We start from the raw sequence: 23,622 nt of genomic DNA on the forward strand, positions 1-23,622 counted from the left end.
GCATTGTGTCTTTCCCTTTGCAAATAAATTCCGTCTGAGATCATCGCTTTAATCCGGGAAAGGCAAGAACACAAATCTTTCTGGCCTCTGAAGGATACTTAGCAAAATAAACCAAGTTCTACTCAGAGTGAGAAAAGTGGAAGTCGAGCAGTGAACCCCTCAGTTACAAGCCTTTTGCCGATTTGACAACAAGCTGTTGGAGGATGAGAAGCCCAGTAGCTGGTCTGGGGAGGGGAGCGCAGATCTGGTCTGAGGCCATGCCCACATTTGGTCTAATAAATTAAGTACATGTTTCATGCAAATCAGCTCAGCAGGTTATGCGACATCCCAGACCGTATGACCTCCACTCTGAAGGCAGCCATGGAAAGCTCATGTATTCCCTCTCCCCGCATAGACGAGTGGCAAAATTACCATGAAGGCCAAGTCTGTCAACCCTGATTTAACGTTCATGAGTGTCTGAAGGTGCTCAGAGTCCTTCTGGGTGTGTAGATGAGTAAGGTGTGTAAGAGTTGAACTCCATCCTCAACGACCTAACGATAGAGTAAGTAAGGTAGTGTGTGCTAAGAACAGAGAGCTCAGCCACGGCTGGCTTGTTTGCCATATCCACAACCCCTTCCTTGCACGTCGCCAGTGCATAACAGGCACACACTTACTCAAAGAATGGATTATGGCAAATAGCGAGGACTTCAAAGAAGAAAATTGCATTTTAGGTCCCTCTCCTCCTACCAACACACACTGCTCTCTTGCCTTTCCACTGAAATTTTCTGTACCCCACCCCCCAGCTCCTGGCAGGTGCCCCTAAGTCCTCTTGAGTCCTCCAGGGTGGTAATGTAAACCACCAGGCCCCACCAAGTGAAAAAGGCAAAAATGGCTGGAGGGAAGTAAACTTGCCTTGTTGAAGGCGATAGCAAAGTAATTGGCTTACAAGGTTGATATTCATTTCCATAAAGTTCATCCTGTTTACTGTTCTATTTTCTCCTTCACCAACCCGTTTCTTTCTGGTTCTTCTCCTCCCCTTCCCATGTCCTTCCAGCTCCCTCCCTTCTGGACACCCATCCCCACCCTCTTTGAAGTGCAGCCTCCATTAAGAGACAGCAATTGCTGAATGATGTCACCTTAGCGATGTGAGGAGAACCTCACTCCATGGTTGGCCAAGGCCACTCTGCAAACAGCTTTCAACAGAATGATTTTATCATGATGTTAAGGGGATTTTCCAATTGACTTTTCTTTTAAGCCACTTCAGAGAGGACCGTTTCTAACACTTTGCTTTTATACAGGAAAATCAGAAACCACCCATAGAGACCGATCCTCTTTTGCAATGGAAGTGTTTTGTTGTAATGGGTGGTAAGGTGAATGTACTTACATGCTTATATTTACTTAAATCATTCTTTAAGTGTGCAGCAAGACTTGAACGGTTATTTTAAAAAATACTGATGCCTTTTCTGTTAGTGACACTGCATTCTAATTTTTTAAAAGCATTGAAGAACAGGGCTGTACCTAATTGAGACCTGTCAATAGCACACTGAACTGTGACTGAGGAAACGGGTGCTCGTTCAGCCAGTCTCTGATCCTGAGTTCCAGGATGTATCAGGATGTATAAGATGTATCCCAGGCCAGTGTGGTCAACACACACCTAGTAGAAGAGCTCGGAGCTGGCTTTCCTCTTCTCACTTAGCCCTGGGGCACACCGAGAATGTGCCCTTTTTGCAGTTTACTTTAAGCAAGAATGATAATTCCTGCCTTTCCAAAATTCTGTGAGGACCAGACTATGATCTTTGCTGTCATTTTAGAGCTATAGGTTTGAGCAGCAAAAGTAGACAGTAGATCAAAGGCATGTTTCCCTCATAACATGTTTAGAGCTAGAAAGCACCTTGGATATCATCTACTCAAAAATTATTGATCATGAAAGACATTTTTTTCTAATTCGGCATTGATAGAACTCTCTCAAGAGTCCATGGATTGGTGTGTATACTACTAAAATGACCTCACAAATCAATTAATTGCTAGCCAAAATGATGCTGATGAACAAAATGTGGGCCCTGGAACTCAGGATCAGAGACTGGCTGAACTAGCACCCGTTTCCTCAGTCACAGTTCAGTGTGCTATTGGTAGGTCTCAATTAGGTACAGCCCTGTTCTTCAATGCTTTTAAAAAATTAGAATGCAGTGCCACTAACAGAAAAGGCATCAGTATTTTTTAAAAAAACAGTTCAAGTCTTGCTGCATACTTAAAGAATGATTTAAGTAAATATAAGCATCTAAGTACAATTAAGTAGCCTTTTGGCTAATCTTTAATGTAGTATCCACACTTTACCTCTTTGACTTCCAAACACCCAGTGGCTTTGCAAGCATTGAAACTTCCTTCTTTCTTTCTTGTTGCTCTTCTCTCCCAAAGAATCTAAAATCCCATTGGCAATTTACTGAAGAGAAAGCCAGTCCCTTGCTTCCCTGTTCCTTTCCCATTCCCAGACTTTTCTAATGACTCGTCAACACAGTGAGGAAAAAGCAGCAGCGACCAGCAGGACCTCACAACAACCGCTGGGAGCCTGAGATGAGTGTTTCCTGGAGCGGAAGGGAAATGCACAGCCTCGTGGCCTCTCTCTGAGCCCCCCTTCCCCACTCTCCTTCCAGCTCCATCTTCACATAACTGAGTCCTTGAGCCAGAGCTCACAGGATTTGCCCATTTGGGACCCACTACCCTTTTTTAAAGAGTCCACTTATACCATTTTGCACAGAACTTAACTTTAAAAAACAATATAACAACATTTTAAAAACAATTGCTTCACATACATCGATAACTCTACATTTTGGAAACATTTTTTTTTCTATGTTTGGTCATTTTTAAAAACTTCCTCTAGATACCATGTAGAATAATTCACTAGTATAAATATTTTCCATACAATAAAATGGAAAAACAGTGAAGTGACTTTCCCATAACGCTGATTAGACTCAGGCTGCAGTCCCAGTTCTCATGAGTCACTGACTAATATTTTCCTAGTGGTAACTTTTTATGATGGAGGCATAAGGCTTCATCACAGCAGGTTACATAAATATGTAGTAGAAACCCTGAACTCCAAGTAAGTGGCAAAATGCAGCTGGGTCCCAAAATGAAAGGCTGTAAGGAGACCCACTCGTCCCACACATCCGCAGAGCTGACCTTGGTTCATGTCCCAGATAGCACGCCCTTGACCTAGAAAGCTTGGAGACTTTGATGGACTCAGGACTTTAATTTTAAGATATGTACTCACATCCCTTTTTAATTAATAATTATTATTTTCCCTGCCTGACAGATTAATTACACAGAAAAATGTGCAAATTGTGCAAAACTGCGGGAAAATGCTGCTAATTTTGACAAAGAATGCAACTGTTCTATTCCCTTTGTCCTTCCAGAGACAATGAAGGTAAGTGAGATTCAAGAGCCTTCAATTGGCTATACGCTGCTCTCCTCCTATTTAACATGTGGCAGTAAATTCATGATCTCCACCAAATGCTTTCCAAAACTGAAAATACAAGAAATAACGCAGGGTGGGAATGGGGGGCGGGGATCTTATAAAGTATTGAGTTCATGTTCGACTCTCTGCCCCCACCCCCTTTTTTTTCTTTGGAATTTCATTCTTCTCCTTATGTCTAAATTTCTGGATGCTTTACCCACCCAGCTTTGTAACAATTCTTAACATCAGTCAAACAGGTTCTATGCCAAATGTCAACACAGGAGGGGACCATAGAAATTACTGAATCTAACCACTCATTTTACAGTGAGATTAATGGGTTGAGAGGTTAAGTGACTTGGCCAAGGTCACACAGTGAGTTAGTGTCAAAGGTCACATACCTGGGACACTCCTTGTGTCCTCCCCTCCTAGTCATTCTACACATGCAGTTGCCTAATCCCTAAGGCGACTCAGCCTGGCTGTCAGGCACTGTGAGAAATGCCAAAGAAATATTAAGAGACATCCCTGCTTTGGGGCTGATTAAAGTCTCGTGTTAGTCCAGGTCCTCTGAGAAGCAGATGCCAAGACAGGATTAGACATGCCAGAGATTTACTGGGGGAACTGCCTGCGAGGGAAAATATGGAGGAAGCTGGAGGAGGCTGGGAGAGCTGTCAGACCACAGCACAGCTCTGACCCCTGGGAAGGAGAGGGAAGCAGAGTAGGAAGGAAGGAGGGACAGAGGGAGAGGAGGGTAGAGAGATGGGGAGGAGGGAAGAAAGGTCTTAGACTGCAGAGTATTCTTAAGAAAGTTTCAGCAACCCCAACAGAGAGTCCTTACCTCAGTATCCCTGTTGCTCAGCCATTGTCTGGGAGCAGCAATGGGAAGCATGGCCTTGGTGCAAACATAGGATGACCTCAGAGCACAGCAGCCGCGCCCACCCCTCGATTACGCTCCCTGCAGTAGGAGATCAAGAGGCACCTTTTCAGGGCCACCACAGTCTTACTAGGTAGCAAAGACTTGATCAAATGAAAATGTATTTCGAGACTTCCCTGGTGGCGCAGTGGTTAAGAATCCGCCTGCCAATGCAGGGGACACAGGTTCAATCCCTGGTCTGGGAAGATCCCACATGCCACGGAGCAACTAAGCCCATGTGCCACAACTACTGAGCCTGTGCTGTAGAGCCCGCGAGCCACAACTACTGAAGCCCTTGAGCCTAGATCCCGTGCTCCACAACAAGAGAAGCCACGGCAATGAGACACCCACGCACCACAACGAAGAGTAGCCCCCGCTCGCCACAACTAGAGAAAGCCCATGCAAGCAACAAAGTCACAATGCAGCCAAATAAATAAATTTATAAAAAAAGAAAATGTATTTCCTGAAACTTTTCAAAGGTCCTGTCCTGTCCTCTGGACTCCGCACCTCTCCCACAGCACCTCCTCCCTAACCTGATCCGTCTCCCCTCCTTCCCCTGCATAGATGACTCTGCATGTGATGTTTCACGTGCAGGCAGGCCTTCTCTTGAGCTTGTCACTGACCATCCCATCCTCAAGGCCTTGCTTCCTCCCCATACCAGACTCATCGTCATCTCCTGAAAAACCCTCCTTACTTCCCTTTCTGGGAAAGATCCCATCACCGAGACTCAAAATTTTCCTCCTTGACTTTACCCTGCCCACTCCTTTCTCATCCAGACCTCTGATGTATGATTACTGTTCTGCAATCCCTGTCTCTCCCAACCACTTTCTCACTCCATTTTCTTGGCATCACCCCAGTTCAGTCCCTCCTGATCTAGCATCACAGCAACCTTAACTGCACATCTAGCCTTTGGCTTCTCCTACTTTTAGCCAACTGTTATTTGCCAAATCAGTAGACCACACCCTGTCCCCCAAAATGTGCCCTCTTTCAGATTACTTTTCAACACCTGAGGCCCAGCCACCTTTTCATCTTTATCTTTGCAGGAGACCTTGTACTCCTGCCAAACTGCCCAACTTGCTTTTCCATGATGCAACTCTTTATGTTCCTGCTGTTCTTTTGCCTAGAAAGTCTCCCCTCTCACTCCCACCTGTAAGATCTCACTTGTTTTAAGCCACTAATATCCAAACACTTCCTTGAGCCTCCTTTTCGCTCATGTCTCCCGCAAGAATTTGCCCACATTTGTATCCTGAGAGTGCTGTTTTAACTCTTCTTATGGACTTACAATCGCCCATATAATATCCTGTAGACTCATTTCCTCTATTCACAGGAAGCTCCCTGAGGAAAGGGACCATGCTTTACATGCCACACCACACAAATACACGTCCAGACGTATCTGCACTACATATTCAACCTTCCCACGTGTTACCACAGGTGAACCACCCATGCTCTCATCTGAAGGCTCACCTTTCCACTTGTGTGATAGATGCTAGCCTTTCTTGCCTTTATAAGGACTTAACTCAGCAGTTGTCATCTCTCTATATCATCAAATTTTCTCTCTACTGGATCATTCCCATCAGCACACAAACATATTATTTGACCTATCTTTTAAAAAACAAAAACAAAGCACTCTTCTGTTCTCCCAAATTTCCCTGCCCGCTATCTGCCTATTTCTTTCCTCGCATTAGCAGGGAAACTCCTCAGGGGAGTCATCACTCTTGGGTATTTCCAATTCCTCTCTTCTCATTCTCAAAGACCCACCCATGGCCCTAACACTCAGTGAAATTGCGAGGTTACCAATGACTTCCTTGTGGATAAATCCAGTGCTCCGTCCTCAGTGCCTTGTCACACACTGGACACAGGCAATCACTCCCTCCTCCTTGACATGCTTTCTTCTCTTGGCTTCCAGGAGACCTTACTCTCTTGGTTTTCCTCCTTGCCCTCTGGCTGCCCTTCTTTTTTTTTTTTAATTAATTTATTTATTTTTGGCTGCGTTGGGTCTTCGTTGCTGCTCACGGGCTTTCTTTAGCTGTGGCGAGTGGGGGCTTCTCGTTGCAGAGCATGGGCTCTAGGCGTGTGGGCTTCAGTAGTTGTGGCATGTGGGCTCAGTAGTTGTGGCTCGTGGGCTCTAGAGCACAGGCTCAGTAGTTGTGGAGCATGGGCTTAGTTGCTCCGTGGCATGTGGGATCTTCCCGCACCAGGGCTCAAACCCATGTGCCCTGCACTGGCAGGCAGATTCTTAAGCACTGCGCCACTTGGGAAGTCCCCTGACTGCCCTTCTTTGGTTCCTTTGCTGTTCCTCCTATTTTCTCCAAACTATTTTTCTTTCTTTTTTTTTTTTGCGGTACACTGGCCTCTCACTGTCGCGGCCTCTCCCGTTGTGGAGCACAGGCTCCAGATGCACAGGCTCAGTGGCCATGGTTCACAGGCCCAGCTGCTCCGCGGCATGTGGGATCTTCCCAGACCGGGGCAAGAACCCGCGTCCCCCACATCTGCAGGCAGACTCCCAACCACTGCGCCACCAGGGAAGCCCTCTCCAAACTCTGTACGTGGAGATCTGCAGGGCTTTAGTCACGGCCTTCAGTCTTCATCTCCACTCTGTATGCACTCACCTCCTTGGAAATATCATCTACCTCCTAGGTTTAAATGCTATCGATTACCAATTCTCTGTTTTCTATCTCAGCTTAATGTTTCTAAAACCGAACTAATATCCACTTCTTCCCCTTACTTACTCTACGCCCATCCCCAGAAAAACCCTATTCCACCCGCAGACGATGTCAGTTGAAAAGAACTCTGTCCTTCTGGTGCTCAGGCTAAAAGCCCAGGGGTCATTCTTGACTCCTTTCGTTCTTTCACACCTTGCATCCAATCCATCCTATTGGTTCTACATTCAAAATATATCCAGAGTCTGCTCACCTCTGCCCACCTCTGCTGCTACTACCCAGCTCCATGCCACCCTCACCTCTCACCTGGGTTTCTACAGTAGCCTCCTATCAGGTCTCCCTGTTGTATCCATGTCTCAATAGAGCAGCCAGAGTGAACGTTTTAAAGTATAAGTCATATCATGTTATTCCTTTGTTCAAAAATCCCTGCAATGGCTTCTCTTTCTACTCAGTGAAAAAGCCTAAGTCCTTACAAGGCCTATGTGATCTGGATTCTTACTTCCTCCTAACTTCCTCTCTCCATTCTCTTCCCCACCCCCTCTCTGACCACACCGGCCCCCTCATTCCTCGGACAAGTCAGGCATTCGCTTCTTCTCTGTACCTGACATCCACTCGGCTAACTCCCCTGCTGCCTTCAGGTCCGGTTTGGCTCAGCCATCACCTACTCAGGCCTACAGTAGCCATCCTATTTCATACTTCATTCTGTCTGCTCACCTCACACCTGCACTCCTGATTCTTATTACCTTACTGTAATTTCCATTTTTTCCATAGTACTTATCACCTTCCAACTTACTATATAAATGAACAGTTTTTATATGTATTGTTTATTGTCTGTCTCTCACTATTGTATCCCAAGCACCTATAACTATGCCTGACACCCTGTAGTTGCCCAATTAATGTTTATTGAATGAACATAAGAATCTTTGCTTCCTTCACAGGGGCATAGCACAGTATATTTTACATGGTAGATGCTTAGACAATGTTTGCCGAAATTTTAAATGAATGGAAAAAAAGATAAAGTGATAAATTATATTTCTTTATGCTCTAGGAAGCTTTGGTTTTATGTGTCCCTTTCCTATTTCCCCCTTGATCCCAGATGAAAGCATGTTGGCATCAGTAATATTCTGAATACATCTGTATCTCTAATCATTTTTGTAAGTCTGATGTAAATTATGAGAAAATTACTGAGTAGTACTTGAGTTGTAAGTGATATCTATATAAAGTCCCATGAGGGAAGTTTTATATCTGTGCTCTTTTGTTAAAGGTCAAAATTCTAGTTCTCTACAATTGTGTACTTTCTTGCCTTCCTCAACTCACCATGCTGCCCCCCAAAAGTAAAAGTTAGTGTTGCTTTTTCTTTTTTCTTTAAACACTAGATATTTATTTTCTTACAATTCTAGAAATCAGAAGTCTGAAATCAAGGTGTCAGCAGGATTGGTTCCTTCTTGGGAGGCACAGGGTGCTTAAAATTTTGAAGAAAAAAAAATCCAAAAGATAAAACCTTAAAGGGCTTCAAGTTCCCATCTGTCTGTGTCCTTTGAAATCCTAAAGGCAAATAAGTGTTACCAGCTGCTAACCATTCCTTTGAGGCAAAGGCTTTCTCATAAAAATCTAACCAAACTACTCAGGGCAAGCACAGAGCCTTCTGCCCACAAGTTCACACACATTACACACGCTAGATGACAGACCCACGCAAGGCTCTCTGCCTTAAACTAGGAATCCTGCACCAAGTACCATGGAAGAAAAGAAACACTATAAAGTGCATTGTGCCTCTAGGACTAATCAAAAGATGATGATCTTGGAGGCCTTGTAAAATCTTGGACAAAGAATTATTGAAAACAGTTTATTAAAACACTTCTGTCCCCAGCATGTGAGTGTTCTCTATTTATTTTGTCATGATTATATGAGTATATACCTTTGGGTAAGTAGAATGCTCTTTTTAGCTTCCAAGAAAATGTATGGTAAGTTCCATTCCATGGATTTCATATTTTCTGTAGTTATGGGTCATCAGTAGAGGTTCCTTTGGTGAGGAAATATAATCTGTCATTCCTGCTATGCCTGGCTTGTTCACCTTCACATCCGTGCTCTCTGTTTACGATGTTGCAGCCCGCCTCTTAGGGCCCAGCTTCTCCCTTTCTCAGTGTTCCAGAGGCTTTTCTTTTACCAGGGACTAAGCTCTTCAGCCTTTGTTGTTTTCTGTAACTGGTCACACTTACCATGACCTTTATTTTCAGCCTAACCTGGGTACCAGCTCCCATCTTCCATACTCATCCTCTTAAAGGTCCTTAGGGCGAGGCCAAATTTGCATAGCATAAAAGAATCAGTTGACTCAGGGAACTGTAAAGTAATACTTTTGTATTTCTAGCACTGAACATAGCACCTGACATATGGGAGGCACTTAATAAAATTTAGGCCTTCATATTTTTAGATGCATACCTTCATTATTTTGGAGGTAGGTAGAATATTAATTATAAATAGCTACCTTGGACATTTACATTTGCATCATATGTGCTGTTAGTAAAATCTATATCAAGCCCACTTGAAGAAGTTCTAAGGGGCTTTCCTGGTGGCGCAGTGGTTAAGAATCCGCCTGCCAATGCAGGGGACACAGGTTTGAGCCATGGTCTGGGAAGATCCCACAAGCCACGGAGCAACTAAGCCCGTGTGCCACAACTACTGAGCCTGTGCTCTAGAGCCCGTGAACCACAACTACTGAGCCCACATGCCACAACTACTGAAGCCCACACTCCTAGAGCCTGTGCTCCGCAACAAGAGAAGCCACCGCAATGAGAAGGCTGCAGCACCACAACGAAGAGTAGCCCCCGCTCGCCGCAACTAGAGAAAAGCCCTCACGCAATAATGAAGACCCAATGCAGACAAAAATAAATAAATACAAATTAAAAAAAAAAAAAAAAAGGAGAAGTTCTAGGGAATGGTATTTCACCATGAATGTAGAAGCACAATGGTAGCCTGTGATTGGGCAGCCTCATTCGGCAAAATCCATGAAAACGCCCATCTCTCACGGCCACAAGGCTACTTATTGCTAAGGTGAAAACCACCTTTCTTCTAGATCAGTGAACTATTCCATCTTTTTGTCCATAACAAATGGTTCACCATTTCTTAACCAAGTATAATATGCCACAGTACTGTGCTAGATCCTAGTGATAAAAAGACAACACCGGAGCTGGACACCAAGGAGCTAGGCTTGTGTCTTTCACATGGGCAATTGTGAACATGCGCCTAAACATGCTCAGTGGCTCCAATTTTAAATTGTGTTTCATGGATTTGCTTTGAGACCATGTGAGTTTGATGCTTACCACAACCCCTAGGCAACGGATCTTTCCTAGTATTGCTGGGAAATATTTGTGAAATCAAATTTTATATATTGAGAATACAAAGGCTAGTTATAAAATTTTTTCAAGGCAGGAATGTGGTAGCCCTTACAAAGACATTAAAAATAAGTTATGTAGTCATTTTAATAATTTTGTATAGACCAGTATTTTCCAATACTGATTTTTAAAAATAATTTCTTGGGTTTCTATCTGATATAAAGAAATTTTCAGTTCACATCAATATTTTTTGGTACTACTTCTTATATTTTAAAACTCCTGTCCGTGTTTATTAATATTTCAGTTTATTTTTCTCTTTTCTTACATCTTGCTGTTCTCCTCTACAGGGTAATGTTTATATGTACTACAAATTGTATGGCTTCTATCAGAACCTCTATCGATATATTCTATCCAGAAGTAATAGCCAACTGGTGGGTACAGATGTAAAGGTAAGGCTTTATTTAACTTGGTATAATACTCTTTTTTTTTTTTTTAAGCCAGATGGATCTTTCAGTCTAAAAGACAGTAAGGAAAATAAACTCAAAAGCTAAGTTTTTACAAGACAGAAATGCTCATTTCATTCTTGCATGAACTGAAGGGGCTGAGTATTCAGGATAACTGCTGCTTTCCCTCTTCAGAGCAGGAATGTGAATCTTGTCCAATTAGATGTTTAGCCTTTCATGCACCAACCATTTTTTTATTTGACAGCATTTTATATTGAAACCAGATACATATTGGACTGCCCAGGTCTTGGTAATAATGAATGTGTCAGAAGGGCAAATCTTCAAGTACCTTTCAACCACAATTCAGGATTTATGTTTCTCTTAATAAAGTTGATGGCATACTGGAGCTTCTTCAAATAGTAGAGTTTTTTGCTTCTTTGAATGACTGACACATCGATTAGATTTCAATATTATTTTCTCATACTTAATTTCTGTAGTTATCTTTAAAGTTGCCTATTTTAGTTGATGGTTGTACCAACCATTTTGATAGTAACCCTGAGTGATTGGTTTCAGCCTAGCTCACTCTATATCCACCATTGTCCTTTTTATAACTGGGGGCTTCAATCAGCCTAGTTTAAGGAAACTGGGCTCTACTTGATTGAATAAAAGCCTTTGGTTTAATGAATATTCTTTCAGACCTAAGATTACAAAATTTAACTCTTGGTAAATGATATTCAGCATGCTGGCAAGAAAAGATAGAAGGAAACCTTTTCTATACTGGCATTATATAAAAGGGATAACCAAATGGTTTTTAGCAGCCACTCTTTTTAAAATGTATTCTTGTAGTTAGGTGGGGGGATTTCCCTGTGATAAGTCATCCAACTGTAGAATCACAATTTATATACTTTTTAGAATATAAGTTACACTCCAATAAGAAAAAGCTTTTAAAAATATATTCCATTGTGGGCTTAGTGTGGTATTTAGCACAGCAAGCAAAGTAAAATTTCTTCCTGCAGACATATTTGGTATGCTATGTACTGTTAATGAGGAAAGAAACTACACACACGTGCACGTACACACATACATATCTCCAAAACACAAAAATTGTCTAGTCTAGGTCAGCCAGCCGCCTGGGAACAGCAGGTAGCAGCCCATAATCTCGATCTGTGCCAGTGGAGCAGCATGGGTTGATTTACACTGCCAGTATTTTCACTTCCAGCATTTTAAGAGATTTTACCAAAAACACTTCTTCCTGTATCATTTCTCATCCAGGATGTTAGAAACTGTGCTCCATTCAAAACCTCCCACAATGGGATCCCCATCGCTCCTTGTGGTGCTATTGCCAATAGCATGTTCAATGGTAGGTGTCTTTTCCTATCTCCATCATCTTCCGTTTCATGAGTGTGTAACAATCTAAATATCCAGAAGATTACTCCTGTAGCTGAGTGGCAGTTTATTTTTTTTTAACATCTTTACTGGAGTATAATTGCTTTATAGTGTTGTGTTAGTTTCTCCTGTAAAACAAAGTGAATCAGCTATATGCATACATATATCCCCATATCCCCTCTGTCTTGCATCTCCCTCCCACCCTCCCTAAACCACCCCTCTACGTGGTCGCAAAGCACGAGCTGAACTCCCTGCGACAGGCAGCTGCTTCCCATTAGCTATCTATTTTACATTTGGTAGTATATATATGTCAATGCTACTCTCTCACTTCGTCCCAGCTTACCCTTCCCCCCCCCATATCCTCAAGTCCATTATCTATGTCTGTGTCTTTATTCCTGTCCTGCTCCTAGGGTCATCAGAGCCTTTTTTTTTTTTTTAGATTCCATATATATGTGTTAGCATACGGATTTGTTTTTCTCTTTCTGACTTACTTCACTCTGTATGACAGACTCTAGGTCCAACTCACTACAGATAACTCAATTTCGTTTCTATTTATGGCTGAGTAATATTCCATTGTATATATGTGCCACATCTTCTTTATCCATTCATCTGTTGATGGACACTTAGGTTGCTTCCATGTCCTGGCCATTGTAAATAGTGCTGCAGTGAACATTGTGGTACGTGACTCTTTTTGAATTATGGTTTTCTCAGGGTATATGCCCAGTAGTGGGATTGCTGGGTCACATGGTACTTCTATTTTTAGTTTTTTAAGGAGTCTCCATACTGTTCTCCATAGTGGCTGTACTGATTTACATTCCCACCAACAGTGCAAGAGGGTCCCTTTTCTCCACACCCTCTCCAGCATTTATTGTTTGTAGATTTCTTGATGATGGCCATTCTGACCGTGTGAGGTGTTACCTCATTGTAGTTTTGATTTGCATTTCTCTAATGATTAGTGATGTTGAGCATCCTTTCATGTGTTTGTTGGCCCTCTTTATATCTTCTTTGGAGAAATGTCTGTTTAGGTCTTCTACCCATTTTTGGATTGGGTTGTTTGCTTTTTTTGATATTAAACTACATGAGCTGCTTATATATTTTGGAGATTAATCCTTTGTCAGTTGCTTCATTTGCAAATACTTTCTCCCATTCTGAGGGTTGTCTTTTCATCTTATTTATGGTTTCCTTTGCTGTTCAAAAGCTTTTAAGTTTCATAGTTTGCATTTGTTTTTATTTCCATTTCTCTAGGAGGTGGGTCAAAAAGGATCTTGCTGTGATTTATGTCGTAGAGTCTTCTGCCTATATTTTCCTCTAAGAGTTTTATAGTGCTTGTCCTTACATTTAGGTCTCTAATCCATTTTGAGTTTATTTTTGTGTATGGTGTTACGGAGTGTTCTAATTTCATTCTTTTACATGTAGCTGTCCAGTTTACCCAGCACCACTTATTGAAGAGACTGTCTTTTCTCCATTGTATATTCTTGCCTCCTTTGTCAAAGATAAGGTGACCATATGTGTGTGGGTTTATCTCTGGGCTTTCCATCCTGTGCCATTGATCTATATTTCTGTTTTTGTGCCAGTACCATACTGTCTTGATTGCTGTAGCTTTGTAGTATAGCCTGAAGTCTGAGAGCCTGATTCCTCCAGATCCATTTTTCTTTCTCAAGATTCCTTTGGCTATTTGGGGTCCTTTATGTTTCCATACAAATTTTGAAATTTTTTGTTCTAATTCTGTGGAAAATGCCATTGGTAGTTTGATAGGGATTGCATTGAATCTGTAGATTGCTTTGGGTAGTAGAGTCATTTTCACACTGTTGATTCTTCCAATCCAAGAACATGGTATATCTCTCCATCTATTTATGTCATCTTTAATTTCTTTCATCAGTGTCTTAGAGTTTTCTGCATACAGGTCTTTTGTCTCCTTAGGTAGGTTTATTCCTAGGTATTTTATTCGTTTTGTTGCAATGGTAAATGGGAGTGTTTCCTTAATTTCCCTTACAGATTTTTCATCCTTAGTGTAGAGGAATGCAAGAGATTTCTGTGCATTAATTTTGTATCCTGCTACTCTACCAGATTCATTGATTAGCTCTAGTAGTTTTCTGGTAGCTTCTTTAGGATTCTCTATGTATAGTATCATGTCACCTGCAAACAGTGACAGTTTTACTTTTTCTTTTCCGATTTGGATTTCTTTTATTTCTTTTTCTTCTCTGATTGCTGTGGCTAAAACTTCCAAAACTATTGTTGAATAATAGTGGTGAGAGTGGGCAACCTTGTCTTGTTCCTGATCTTAGTGGAAATGGTTTCAGTTTTTCACCACTGAGAACGACATTGGCTGTGGGTTTGTCATATATGGCCTTTATTATGTTGAGGTAGGTTCCCTCTATGCCCACTTTCTGGAGAGTTTTTATCATAAATTGGTGTTGAATTTTCTCGAAAGCTTTTTCTGCATCTATTGAGGTGATCATGAGGTTTTCCTTCTTCAATTTGTTAATATGGTGTATCACATTGATTGATTTGCGTATATTGAAGAATCCTTGCATTCCTGGGATAAACCCCACTTGATCATGGTGTATGATCCTTTTGTTGTGCTGTTGGATTCTGTTTGCTAGTATTTTGCTGAGGATTTTTGCATCTATGTTCATCAGAGATATTGGCCTGTAGTTTTCTTTTTTTGTGACATCTTTGTCTGGTTTTGGTATCAGGGTGATAGTGGCCACATAGAATGAGTTTAGGTGTGTTCCTCCCTCTGCTGTATTTTGCAAGAGTTTGAGAAGGATAGGTCTTAGCTCTTCTCTAAATGTTTGATAGAATTTGCCTGTGAAGCCATCTGGTCCTGGGCTTTGGTTTGTTGGAAGATTTTTAATCACAGTTTCAATTTCAGTGCTTGTGATTGGTCTGTTTATATTTTCTATTTCTTCCTGGCTCAGTCTAAGAAGGTTGTGCTTTTCAAAGAATTTGTCCATTTCTTCCAGGTTATCCATTTTAATTGGCATATAGTTGCTTGTAGTAATGTCTCATGATCCTTTGTATTTCTGCAGTGTCATTTGTTACTTCCCCTTTTTCATTTCTGCTTCTGTTGATTTGAGTCTTCTCCCTTTTTTGCTTGATGAGTCTGGCTAATGAGTCTCCCTAGGCGGGAGTGGGGGTGACGTTCAAGTGTAGGGCGGGGCCTCTGCTTAGGACCTGCGGGAAAGGGTAGCTGCAGCACTTCAAAAGGAGGGCCTCTGGAGTGTGGCGTTCAGGAGTTTGGAGGTAGGGCCCTGGGTGGGGGTGTAGAGGCAAGGCTTTGGCTCTGCGCTGCAGGAGGGAGGCTCTGAGGGCAGAGGATTAGGCCCAGGAGCCCAATAGGCTCCCAGGTGCCTAAGTGGACAGGGAATGCGCTGGCCGCATTCGCTTCCGATCCTTCACGCTCCTGCCCCACCGTCTCCCCCAGGGTCTCCCGCATTGCTGCTGGACCCCTAATCGTGGGTGAGTCCCACTGGGTGTAGGATGAATGGCAGTTTTTAAAATACTGTTTGTATATATTATCCACTGATTTATGGTATTTCATTTGCAAATAAGTTCTCCCTTACCAGAGATTTGAAGTAGTTAGGAAACATGAGTCAAATGGAGTCTAAGAGTATTTCTCAATAATTGGGGCCTTAGCAAGAAAAAGAATAGTCTTCTGATTCCAGCATCTATGCCATGTAGGCATGTGGAGAGTCTTCAAACCCTGCTTTTTAAGCTGTGTCTGGTTGTGCACTTCCAAGTGTGGCAAAAAATGCTTACTTGAATCTAACACAGTTTTTAATTTCCCTACAGACACCATTATTCTTTCTTACAACCTTAATTCATCTATCCATATCAAAGTACCAATGATAAGGAGTGGAATTACATGGTGGACAGACAAGTATGTCAAGTTTCAGAATCCAAGTTTCCAAAATCTTTCTAGTGCATTTGCAGGTAAGATCCATACATTAGCTCAATATTCTCCTCTCTTTATAGAAACTTTGGTTTTGATGTGTGGGGGCATGTTTATGATTCCTCCTTGTTTACTTCTTTGCTGACTAGCTTTTGGTTATAATATTTCCTACCTGTGGGCACCTCCATCACATATCTTTCAGAAACATGAAATGATTGGTACCCCAGTTCCTTCTAGTTTACCATTAGGAAAAGGCAATGTTTTAAGAAACTTGTTCCTTCATCTATAATTATGTGATCATTAATTTACTGTTCAAACTAGTGCACTTCTGAGAGTGAAAGGGGTCCCTAGAATAACTAAAGTTATATATTAATTCGAAAGTTTTATTTATTGATCAGTAAATTGACATTACCATATTGATGGGCATATAAAAGAATTCTATTACAAACTATTTAAAAAATGCAATTATTTCAAAAATTAAAATAATATATCTGTGTACATTAAACCAACTTAAAAAAATACTTTAAATATTATCTAAATGCTAAAAGATAACATAAACAGAATAATTATTCTGGATACAGAGTCACACACTTTAATCAGTTTCGGTCTTCATTTCATGCGCCTGTATTTTTCTAATGAAAAATTTGGGTTTTTGTATTTTTAAAAATATTTTGTTAAAATATTTTTAATTTCTTCACAAAATTGTCTGCACTCTTTTTTTGAAGTGCATTTTGTGGTTAATCAGTTTCAGATTGTTACACCTTTAATTGATTCTTCTCTTTTGAACATAACTTTTTTTTAACTGAGAAAATATCTAGGACTTCCCTGGTGGTGCAGTGGTTAAGAATCCACCTGCCAGTGCAAGGGACACAGGTTCTATCCCTGGTCCAGGAGGATCCCACGTGCCGTGAAGCAGCTAGGCCCGTGTGCCACAATTACTGAGCCTGCACTCTAGAGCCCGCGAGCCACAACTACTGAGCCCATGTGCTGCAACTGCTGAGGCCCACACGCCTGGAGCCCAAATATTTTTATAGGCAAGGTCTTTTTTTGACTTCACAATTTTTCTATCTATGATTTTTTTGAATGTTTTACTAAATTTAGATGCTATGAAATCTTAGATTTCCTGGATATCATTTAATTCTCATCAAGAAGAAAATTTTATCCAATTAAAATAGGAGCTCCATCAAAATAGTTTTCACATAAATTGAGATATTTCAAAGCACAATTATAGAATTTAAAAATTAAATCTTGTACACATTTTGAACTCTCATTATATAATATGTTCAATTGTTCCCTTGCTTATAGGGGTAAATTTCAATAGCTTCTTGTTTGCAAACTTGATTTTCAATAATTACAATTAACTATATCCTCAAAAACTAAGGTTTGTGGCATTCCATGTGTAGAATACTTTGTCTAAAACTTTACAACTATTTTGAATAAAATTCCACAAAAACTTATAGGGCTTATTTACCAAGAAAGAGTTCAGGATCATTGTAGGACATATCATTTGGTATAGAAAACAGTTCTTTGAAGGCTCAGACATTTCTAAAATTTTGGTTGATGATTTGTAGCAAAGACAGACCACATGTACTCTCATGCTAAAGCATTTCTTTAACATCTTTATCATTGTAAAAATTTTGCAGTTCATTTCCTCTGTGAATATATGAAAATATTTAAACTTGCACAGCTACAGCTCTTTTTTTGATTAACAAAATGTTGTAGCTTGTTTGGATACAGTTGTTAATTATATATGTTTCACAACCAATTTTAAGCCCATTTCTCCATAAATTTCTCAATTTGCTCAGAAAATATCTTTACTCTGATGTTGTGCTCCACCAAATTTACATTTATGTTATCACTATAAAACCAAAATATTTACACTTGATTGTTGAATTTTTTAACTGAATTTATAGTAATATTTATAATCATGTCAGTTTTATCTTCCAATACTGAATATTGAAAAGCTTTGCCTTGATTCCTTGAAGAATCAAATTTAAAAAAATCAAACCAATGTATTCAGATGGATGAATACATCTGAAGACATTGATTTAAAACTGCTTTCATTTAACTGTTTACGAGGTTCTTTTTGTGCTCATAGAGCCAAAACATTAAAGTTTTCCTTTGATTATAAAAAAAAATTAGTAAAAAAGTGCAACTAGAAGGAAACTTATTTGATCTAAATGAAAAGTCATGCTCACATAATGGTATACAAGTGGACTTTCTGTAGCTCCTTGAGGCAAAGCACTGTCTTTGAATACACTCTTTTTTTTCCCACATCTTTATTGGAGTGTAATTGCTTTTAGAAATAAGTGCAAACTTTTGAAGTAGACTCTGATGTTCTTCAGCAATTTATGTCTTTTGATTTTTTCCCATGGTCATTGACATCATGATGGTTCCTGTGGTGGGGGGTATATGTCAACCAACATTGCAAGTATCACATTCATCAACTTTCTTTAAAAAAACTGTGCTTAATTTTTCATTAAACATGTATGTTCCTTGTTTTAGCTCTTCACAGCCAAAAGGATTTACTAGCAAATAAAAAACTGATACCAAACAATAAGGTAGTTATATTTTTACACCATATAATAAATAACACTGTTGCAAGAGAGTTCAAACTACTTCAGCAAGACTGCTCAGCATCTATTTTTCACACTACATCTTGTGCCTATAACATAATCTGTAATATCCCACATTTCCCACCAGCCCCACTGACTTGCAGCCTGGCAGCTCCACATGTCTCACAGACCAAAACATAGGCTGTGGCCTAACGGGCTGTACTGTCAAACTGTGGCAGGGGTCACAGGGATATGTTATATTTTGCTATGAAGGGCCACTGGTTATCTTTCATTAATTAAAGTAAGCACTCTGTTCACTGTACATGGGTATCTCACTACTAGCTAAGACCATGGCTGAAAGGATGAAATTATATGTACATTATTTGCTTGGGATAAGTGCTAAATCAGATGAGATAATGGACAACAGACATAAACTGGGACTGTCTTAGGCAAACTGGCATGTCTGGTCACTGTATCTGTAATTAAGTTCCCAGTTTTTGAAAGGAACTTGGCAATATGCTATTGTTTTGTCTTACCATAACCACAAGCATATAACACAAAGCATCCTTGGCTTTCTCTTATCTCCTACTCCTACTCTTTCTTACTTCTATTGTAAGAGTTACCATGTTTTATTATAATTATCTATTTGAATACTTGTCATCCCCACTTTATGTGAACACCTTGAGGAAAGGGATTAGATCTCATGCTATATCCCTGGTGCTTGATATAAGTGAGCAATCAAGAAATACTTATTGTTAAGTGAATGGATGAATACCAAGGACCCAGCTGAACTTGGAAAATGAGAGAAGTTGATGCTTCTTACACCATGCTTCTCCTACTCTCTGGAGACATGGGATGGGGTAGGATTAGGGATTGATACGGAAAGGCATGCTTGAACCTGCATTTTTCACTCCCTGGGTGACTTGGCTATCACTGGCCTATAGGACACATTGACTTGAGCATGAGCTCTGGCTGAAGTAGAGAGAGGGTGAGGTCCCCATGCAGGTACCAAAGGCAATTTTGATTTCGATCAATATTCTTCTAGCAATAGCAATCGAATTCTTGGGAAGGGCCAATGTCGCCACAGTTTTTGGAGAGAAAGTTTCTCCAGCAAAGGATTATTTCCAGAGGAAGCATAAGTATACCAACATACTTCAGATTAATCCAGCCAAATTTAGCACATGCTTTTATAAGCACTACAGCCCATGCTTAGAAAATAAGACTGGGTTTCTTTTAGGAGAACATAGTCAGTTGTCAGAGGTGAGAAAGAATGGTTTCCTACAAATAGTAGAACCAGTTTTATGCGAGTAAAAAGTTCACTGGACAACTTCCTCTTGTTGATTATTTTAAAATTCAAAATGCTGTTTATTATCAACTTCTGTCAACTTTCATTGGAATCGCTCATCCCTTTATCAAGCATTGATTGAACACCTACCATGTGCCAGGCACTGGACTAAATGCCAGTGAAAAAATGATGAGGAAGACACTGAACTTAAGAGTCTGCTGTTGAGTGGGAGAGACAGTCATGCCCAGGGCGGTAAAGTGGGAAGTATGAGGATAAGAGTAAACTCAACAGACTTCACCCGGTGCTCCCAGCATTCCTACAGCACAGCACCCAGACCTACCAGGCTTCCAGGTTTGCAACACCTCTGTTCTCCACCTTCTCCCTTCTACAAGTTCTTCTTCCTTGCTTCCAACTTCGAGCTCTTAGGTACAGGTCTGCAGGGAGTATCCATGCAACACGATCTTCATGCACTTCCATAATCATTTCCTTAGAATATAGTCCTAGAAGGAGAATTTCTGGGCCAAAATGGATGCAAAATATATTCAATCTTTTTTTAAAAATATTTATTTATTTATTTATTTTGGCTGCACCAGATCTTAGTTGTGGCATGCAGGATCTTCGTTGTGCCATGCGGGCTCTTCATTGCAGCATGCGGGACTCCTTAGTTGCGGCATGTGAACTCTTAGTTGTGACGTGCATGAGGGATCTAGTTCCCTGACCAAAGATCGAACCCGGGCCCCCTGCATTGGCAGCGTGGAGTCTTACCCACTGGACCACCAGGGAAGTCCTCAATCTTTTGCTGCATGTTCCTAGATTGCCAAAAATGTGGTTAATCCACACATCTATCTGCTCTGTACAAGAGTTCCCATTTCCACTGCCTCATCAATGGTTGTCATTCTTTTTTTCTTTAAATATAAACCTATTTTTAGGTGAAATGGTATCTTGTTTTAATTTGCTTTCTTTACTTTACTAATGATGTTGAAGAAAATAAACATTCCCCATGATGCTATCACCAAATACCACCACTATTATAATTTTGCTGTACCTATTTTTTCAATGCTTTATTATACATTTTATATATTTGAATACATAATATACATATGATATGCTGCTTTTTTTTTTTTTTTTTTTGCGGTACGCGGGCCTCTCACTGCTGCGGCCTCTCCCGCTGCGGAGCACAGGCTCCGGACGCACAGGCTCAGCAGCCATGGCTCACGGGCCCAGCCACTCCGCGGCATGCGGGATCCTCCCGGACCGGGGCACGAACCCGTGTCCCCTGCATCTGCAGGCGGACCCTCAACCACTGCGCCACCAGGGAAGCCCGATATTCTGCTTTTTTTAACCCTATGACAGTATCGTCAGCATTTCCCCCCACATTTCCTTAGAGTCCTTATAACCATTATTTTTTTTTAATTAATTAATTAGTTTATTTATTTTTGGCTGTTTGGGTCTTCGTTGCTGCGCGTGGGCTTTCTCTAGCTGTGGTGAGCAGGGTCTACTCTTCATTGTGGAGCACGGGCTCTAGGCGCACGGGCTTCAGTAGTTGCGGCACGCAGGCTCAGCAGTTGTGGCTCGCGGCTCTAGAACGCAGGCTCAGTAGTTGTGGCACACAGGCTTAGTTGCTCCATGGCATGTGGGATCTTCCCAGACCAGGGCTTGAACCCGTGTTCCCTGAATTGGCAGGCGGATTCTTAACCACTGAGCCACCAGGGTAGCCCATAACCATTATTTTTAATGGTTGTGTACTCAGGTAGCTTACACACACATACTTTTTAAAAAAATTTTGTAATTTTGATTCCTCTTTCCTCAAGAATACGGAAGTTGTTTCATTCTCTACATTTTAAGAAAAACTAAAGGTGGTAGATGATTTTACTCAACCACATCCATTGTTAACTTTCCACAGGAACCACAAAACCTCCGAATTGGCCTAAGCCTGCCTATGAACTAGATGAAGAGGATCCAGGAAACAATGGCTTCATCAATGACGACTTCATTGTGTGGATGAGGACAGCCGCATTTCCCACTTTCAAAAAACTGTACCGCCGACTCCATCGAATAGAGCATTTTACTGAAGGCTTGCCTGCTGGTAGTTATAGTTTCAACATAACCTACAGTATCCTTTTATTCCAGTTTTCTTTCTGGGGATGAAGGACAATCAGTGTCCATCTGGATACTAGTTGTTGAATATTTCATTCTATATCTTTCTATTCACCAATCGAATCTGTATATATGTAAAAGAAATACATATTTATCTTATAGGCAGTACTGTCACTCCATCACCATATAGTTTGTATCCACTTTATATATAATTAAATGTGTGTTGTTGTTGTTTTTAAAGGAACAACAGTCAATAGCAGTATCAGGTAAGTAGGTATGGATAAGGAGGGAAGGGCTATTTCTGTCCCTGAAGAAAGATTAAGTAACACTGGGCCTAGAGATCTAAAACAATGAGGAGAAGCCTGCCGTATAGGATGGGATGACATGGAGGACCCTGGAAATAAAGAGAGAGAAGTTTACTAAGAAGTAAATTTGAAATATGGACTAAAAATAATGAAAACTGAGAGAGATTGTAGAACCTTTTATTTTAGGCAAAAGTAGCATAGACTAAGGGAGCCCTGGAATCAAGGGCAGGTTACATTCATCCAACCCACATGAGCCATGCTACAAGCTCTGCAGTGAGGATGCTGTGTTCTTTCTCTATTAGGTACGAAGCCAGCTAGCAGGAGCCAGTGCTTTGGTTATGGACATACGGTCCACATTAGGAGACATACTTTAATATGAGATTCTGAAATGTTTTCACTTAATTTAAAAATACAAATATAACTCTTGACTTAAGAACAAAAAGGACTTAACTTCAAAATGACACCAAACACTATCTTTTAAAAATTATATATTTAAACACAATTTATACTAACTCTGGTCTTCAGACTTAGTTTTGAAGTCCCTTTCTGATTCTCCCTGAGGCAGAATTCTCTCAGAGGCAGGTCTTTCCAGGACTTGTACACAGCTTTGAGACGTCAGCCTGATTAGGCATCAGCAACCCCATAGCATCTCAGGGCTACCGGCTAGGAGTTTTTCACGGGGCCCCCCAGCCGGCTAGAGGATCTGTACACCAAACTGTCTACCTCCTTTGTTTCTTTACCTCTCAGGGAGCTTGACTGAGAGATTCTTGGGTCAGTGAATAACAACGTGTGTTTCAGTTCAACGCTCCATCTTTTCTTCTTTTCTGTCCTAGAGCAAAGCGCAAATGTCTCCACTCTGACAGGGGAGTGGGGATGTTCCTTGGGCAGAGATACCCCCACTGATGTGACACCATCTCTACCTCTCAACTTATTGCCTCCTTTTGTTTACTGACCAGGAATATGGTTTGCCTTCAGCCATTCCTTTAGCATGGTCCCTAATTCTAGTCTATGAAAAGGAAAACCAGAAATTGCTCTGTCTTGTACAGCATTGTATGTACAGATCAGAGAGTAAGCAATAGAATATTACCTTCTGAATAGGATTTCAGCAACCCCTCTCTCTCCCTCCTAGAAAATTTGAGATTGAAAATTGCTTGGCAATAGTCTGTCAAGTTGGACCTTCTGTTCCCATCAACTTTTTCTGTGATTGCCCTTACGAGTAAAGCAGTTATGGTAGCAATCAAGACACAGGAAAAAAGCCCATCGTGTACTGCTGCCCTCATAATGCATTTCAGTGAGTTTAGGGTTGAGGAGAAGACAGAGTCCATGC

The 23,622-nt window shown here is 41.0% G+C and overlaps 1 protein-coding gene across 1 annotated transcript in view; it reads left to right on the top strand.

The window, feature by feature from the left end:
- The window catches only part of LOC113618910 (cell cycle control protein 50C-like), a 28,929-nt gene that overhangs the window by 3,315 nt on the left and 1,992 nt on the right, over positions 1-23,622 (top strand). Inside the window, exons 4-8 of the mRNA XM_027103273.1 lie at positions 3,290-3,400; positions 10,677-10,778; positions 12,045-12,132; positions 15,954-16,094; positions 21,797-22,006. Coding sequence (XP_026959074.1) covers positions 3,290-3,400; positions 10,677-10,778; positions 12,045-12,132; positions 15,954-16,094; positions 21,797-22,006 — 652 coding nt within the window. The remainder of the gene's footprint in view (positions 1-3,289; positions 3,401-10,676; positions 10,779-12,044; positions 12,133-15,953; positions 16,095-21,796; positions 22,007-23,622) is intronic.

This window comes from Aethalodelphis obliquidens, unplaced genomic scaffold, assembly GCF_003676395.1.
Source record: "Aethalodelphis obliquidens isolate GAN/ISIS:26980383/991018 unplaced genomic scaffold, ASM367639v1 scaffold1, whole genome shotgun sequence".
In the NCBI taxonomy this organism is placed as follows: Eukaryota; Metazoa; Chordata; class Mammalia; order Artiodactyla; family Delphinidae; genus Aethalodelphis; species Aethalodelphis obliquidens.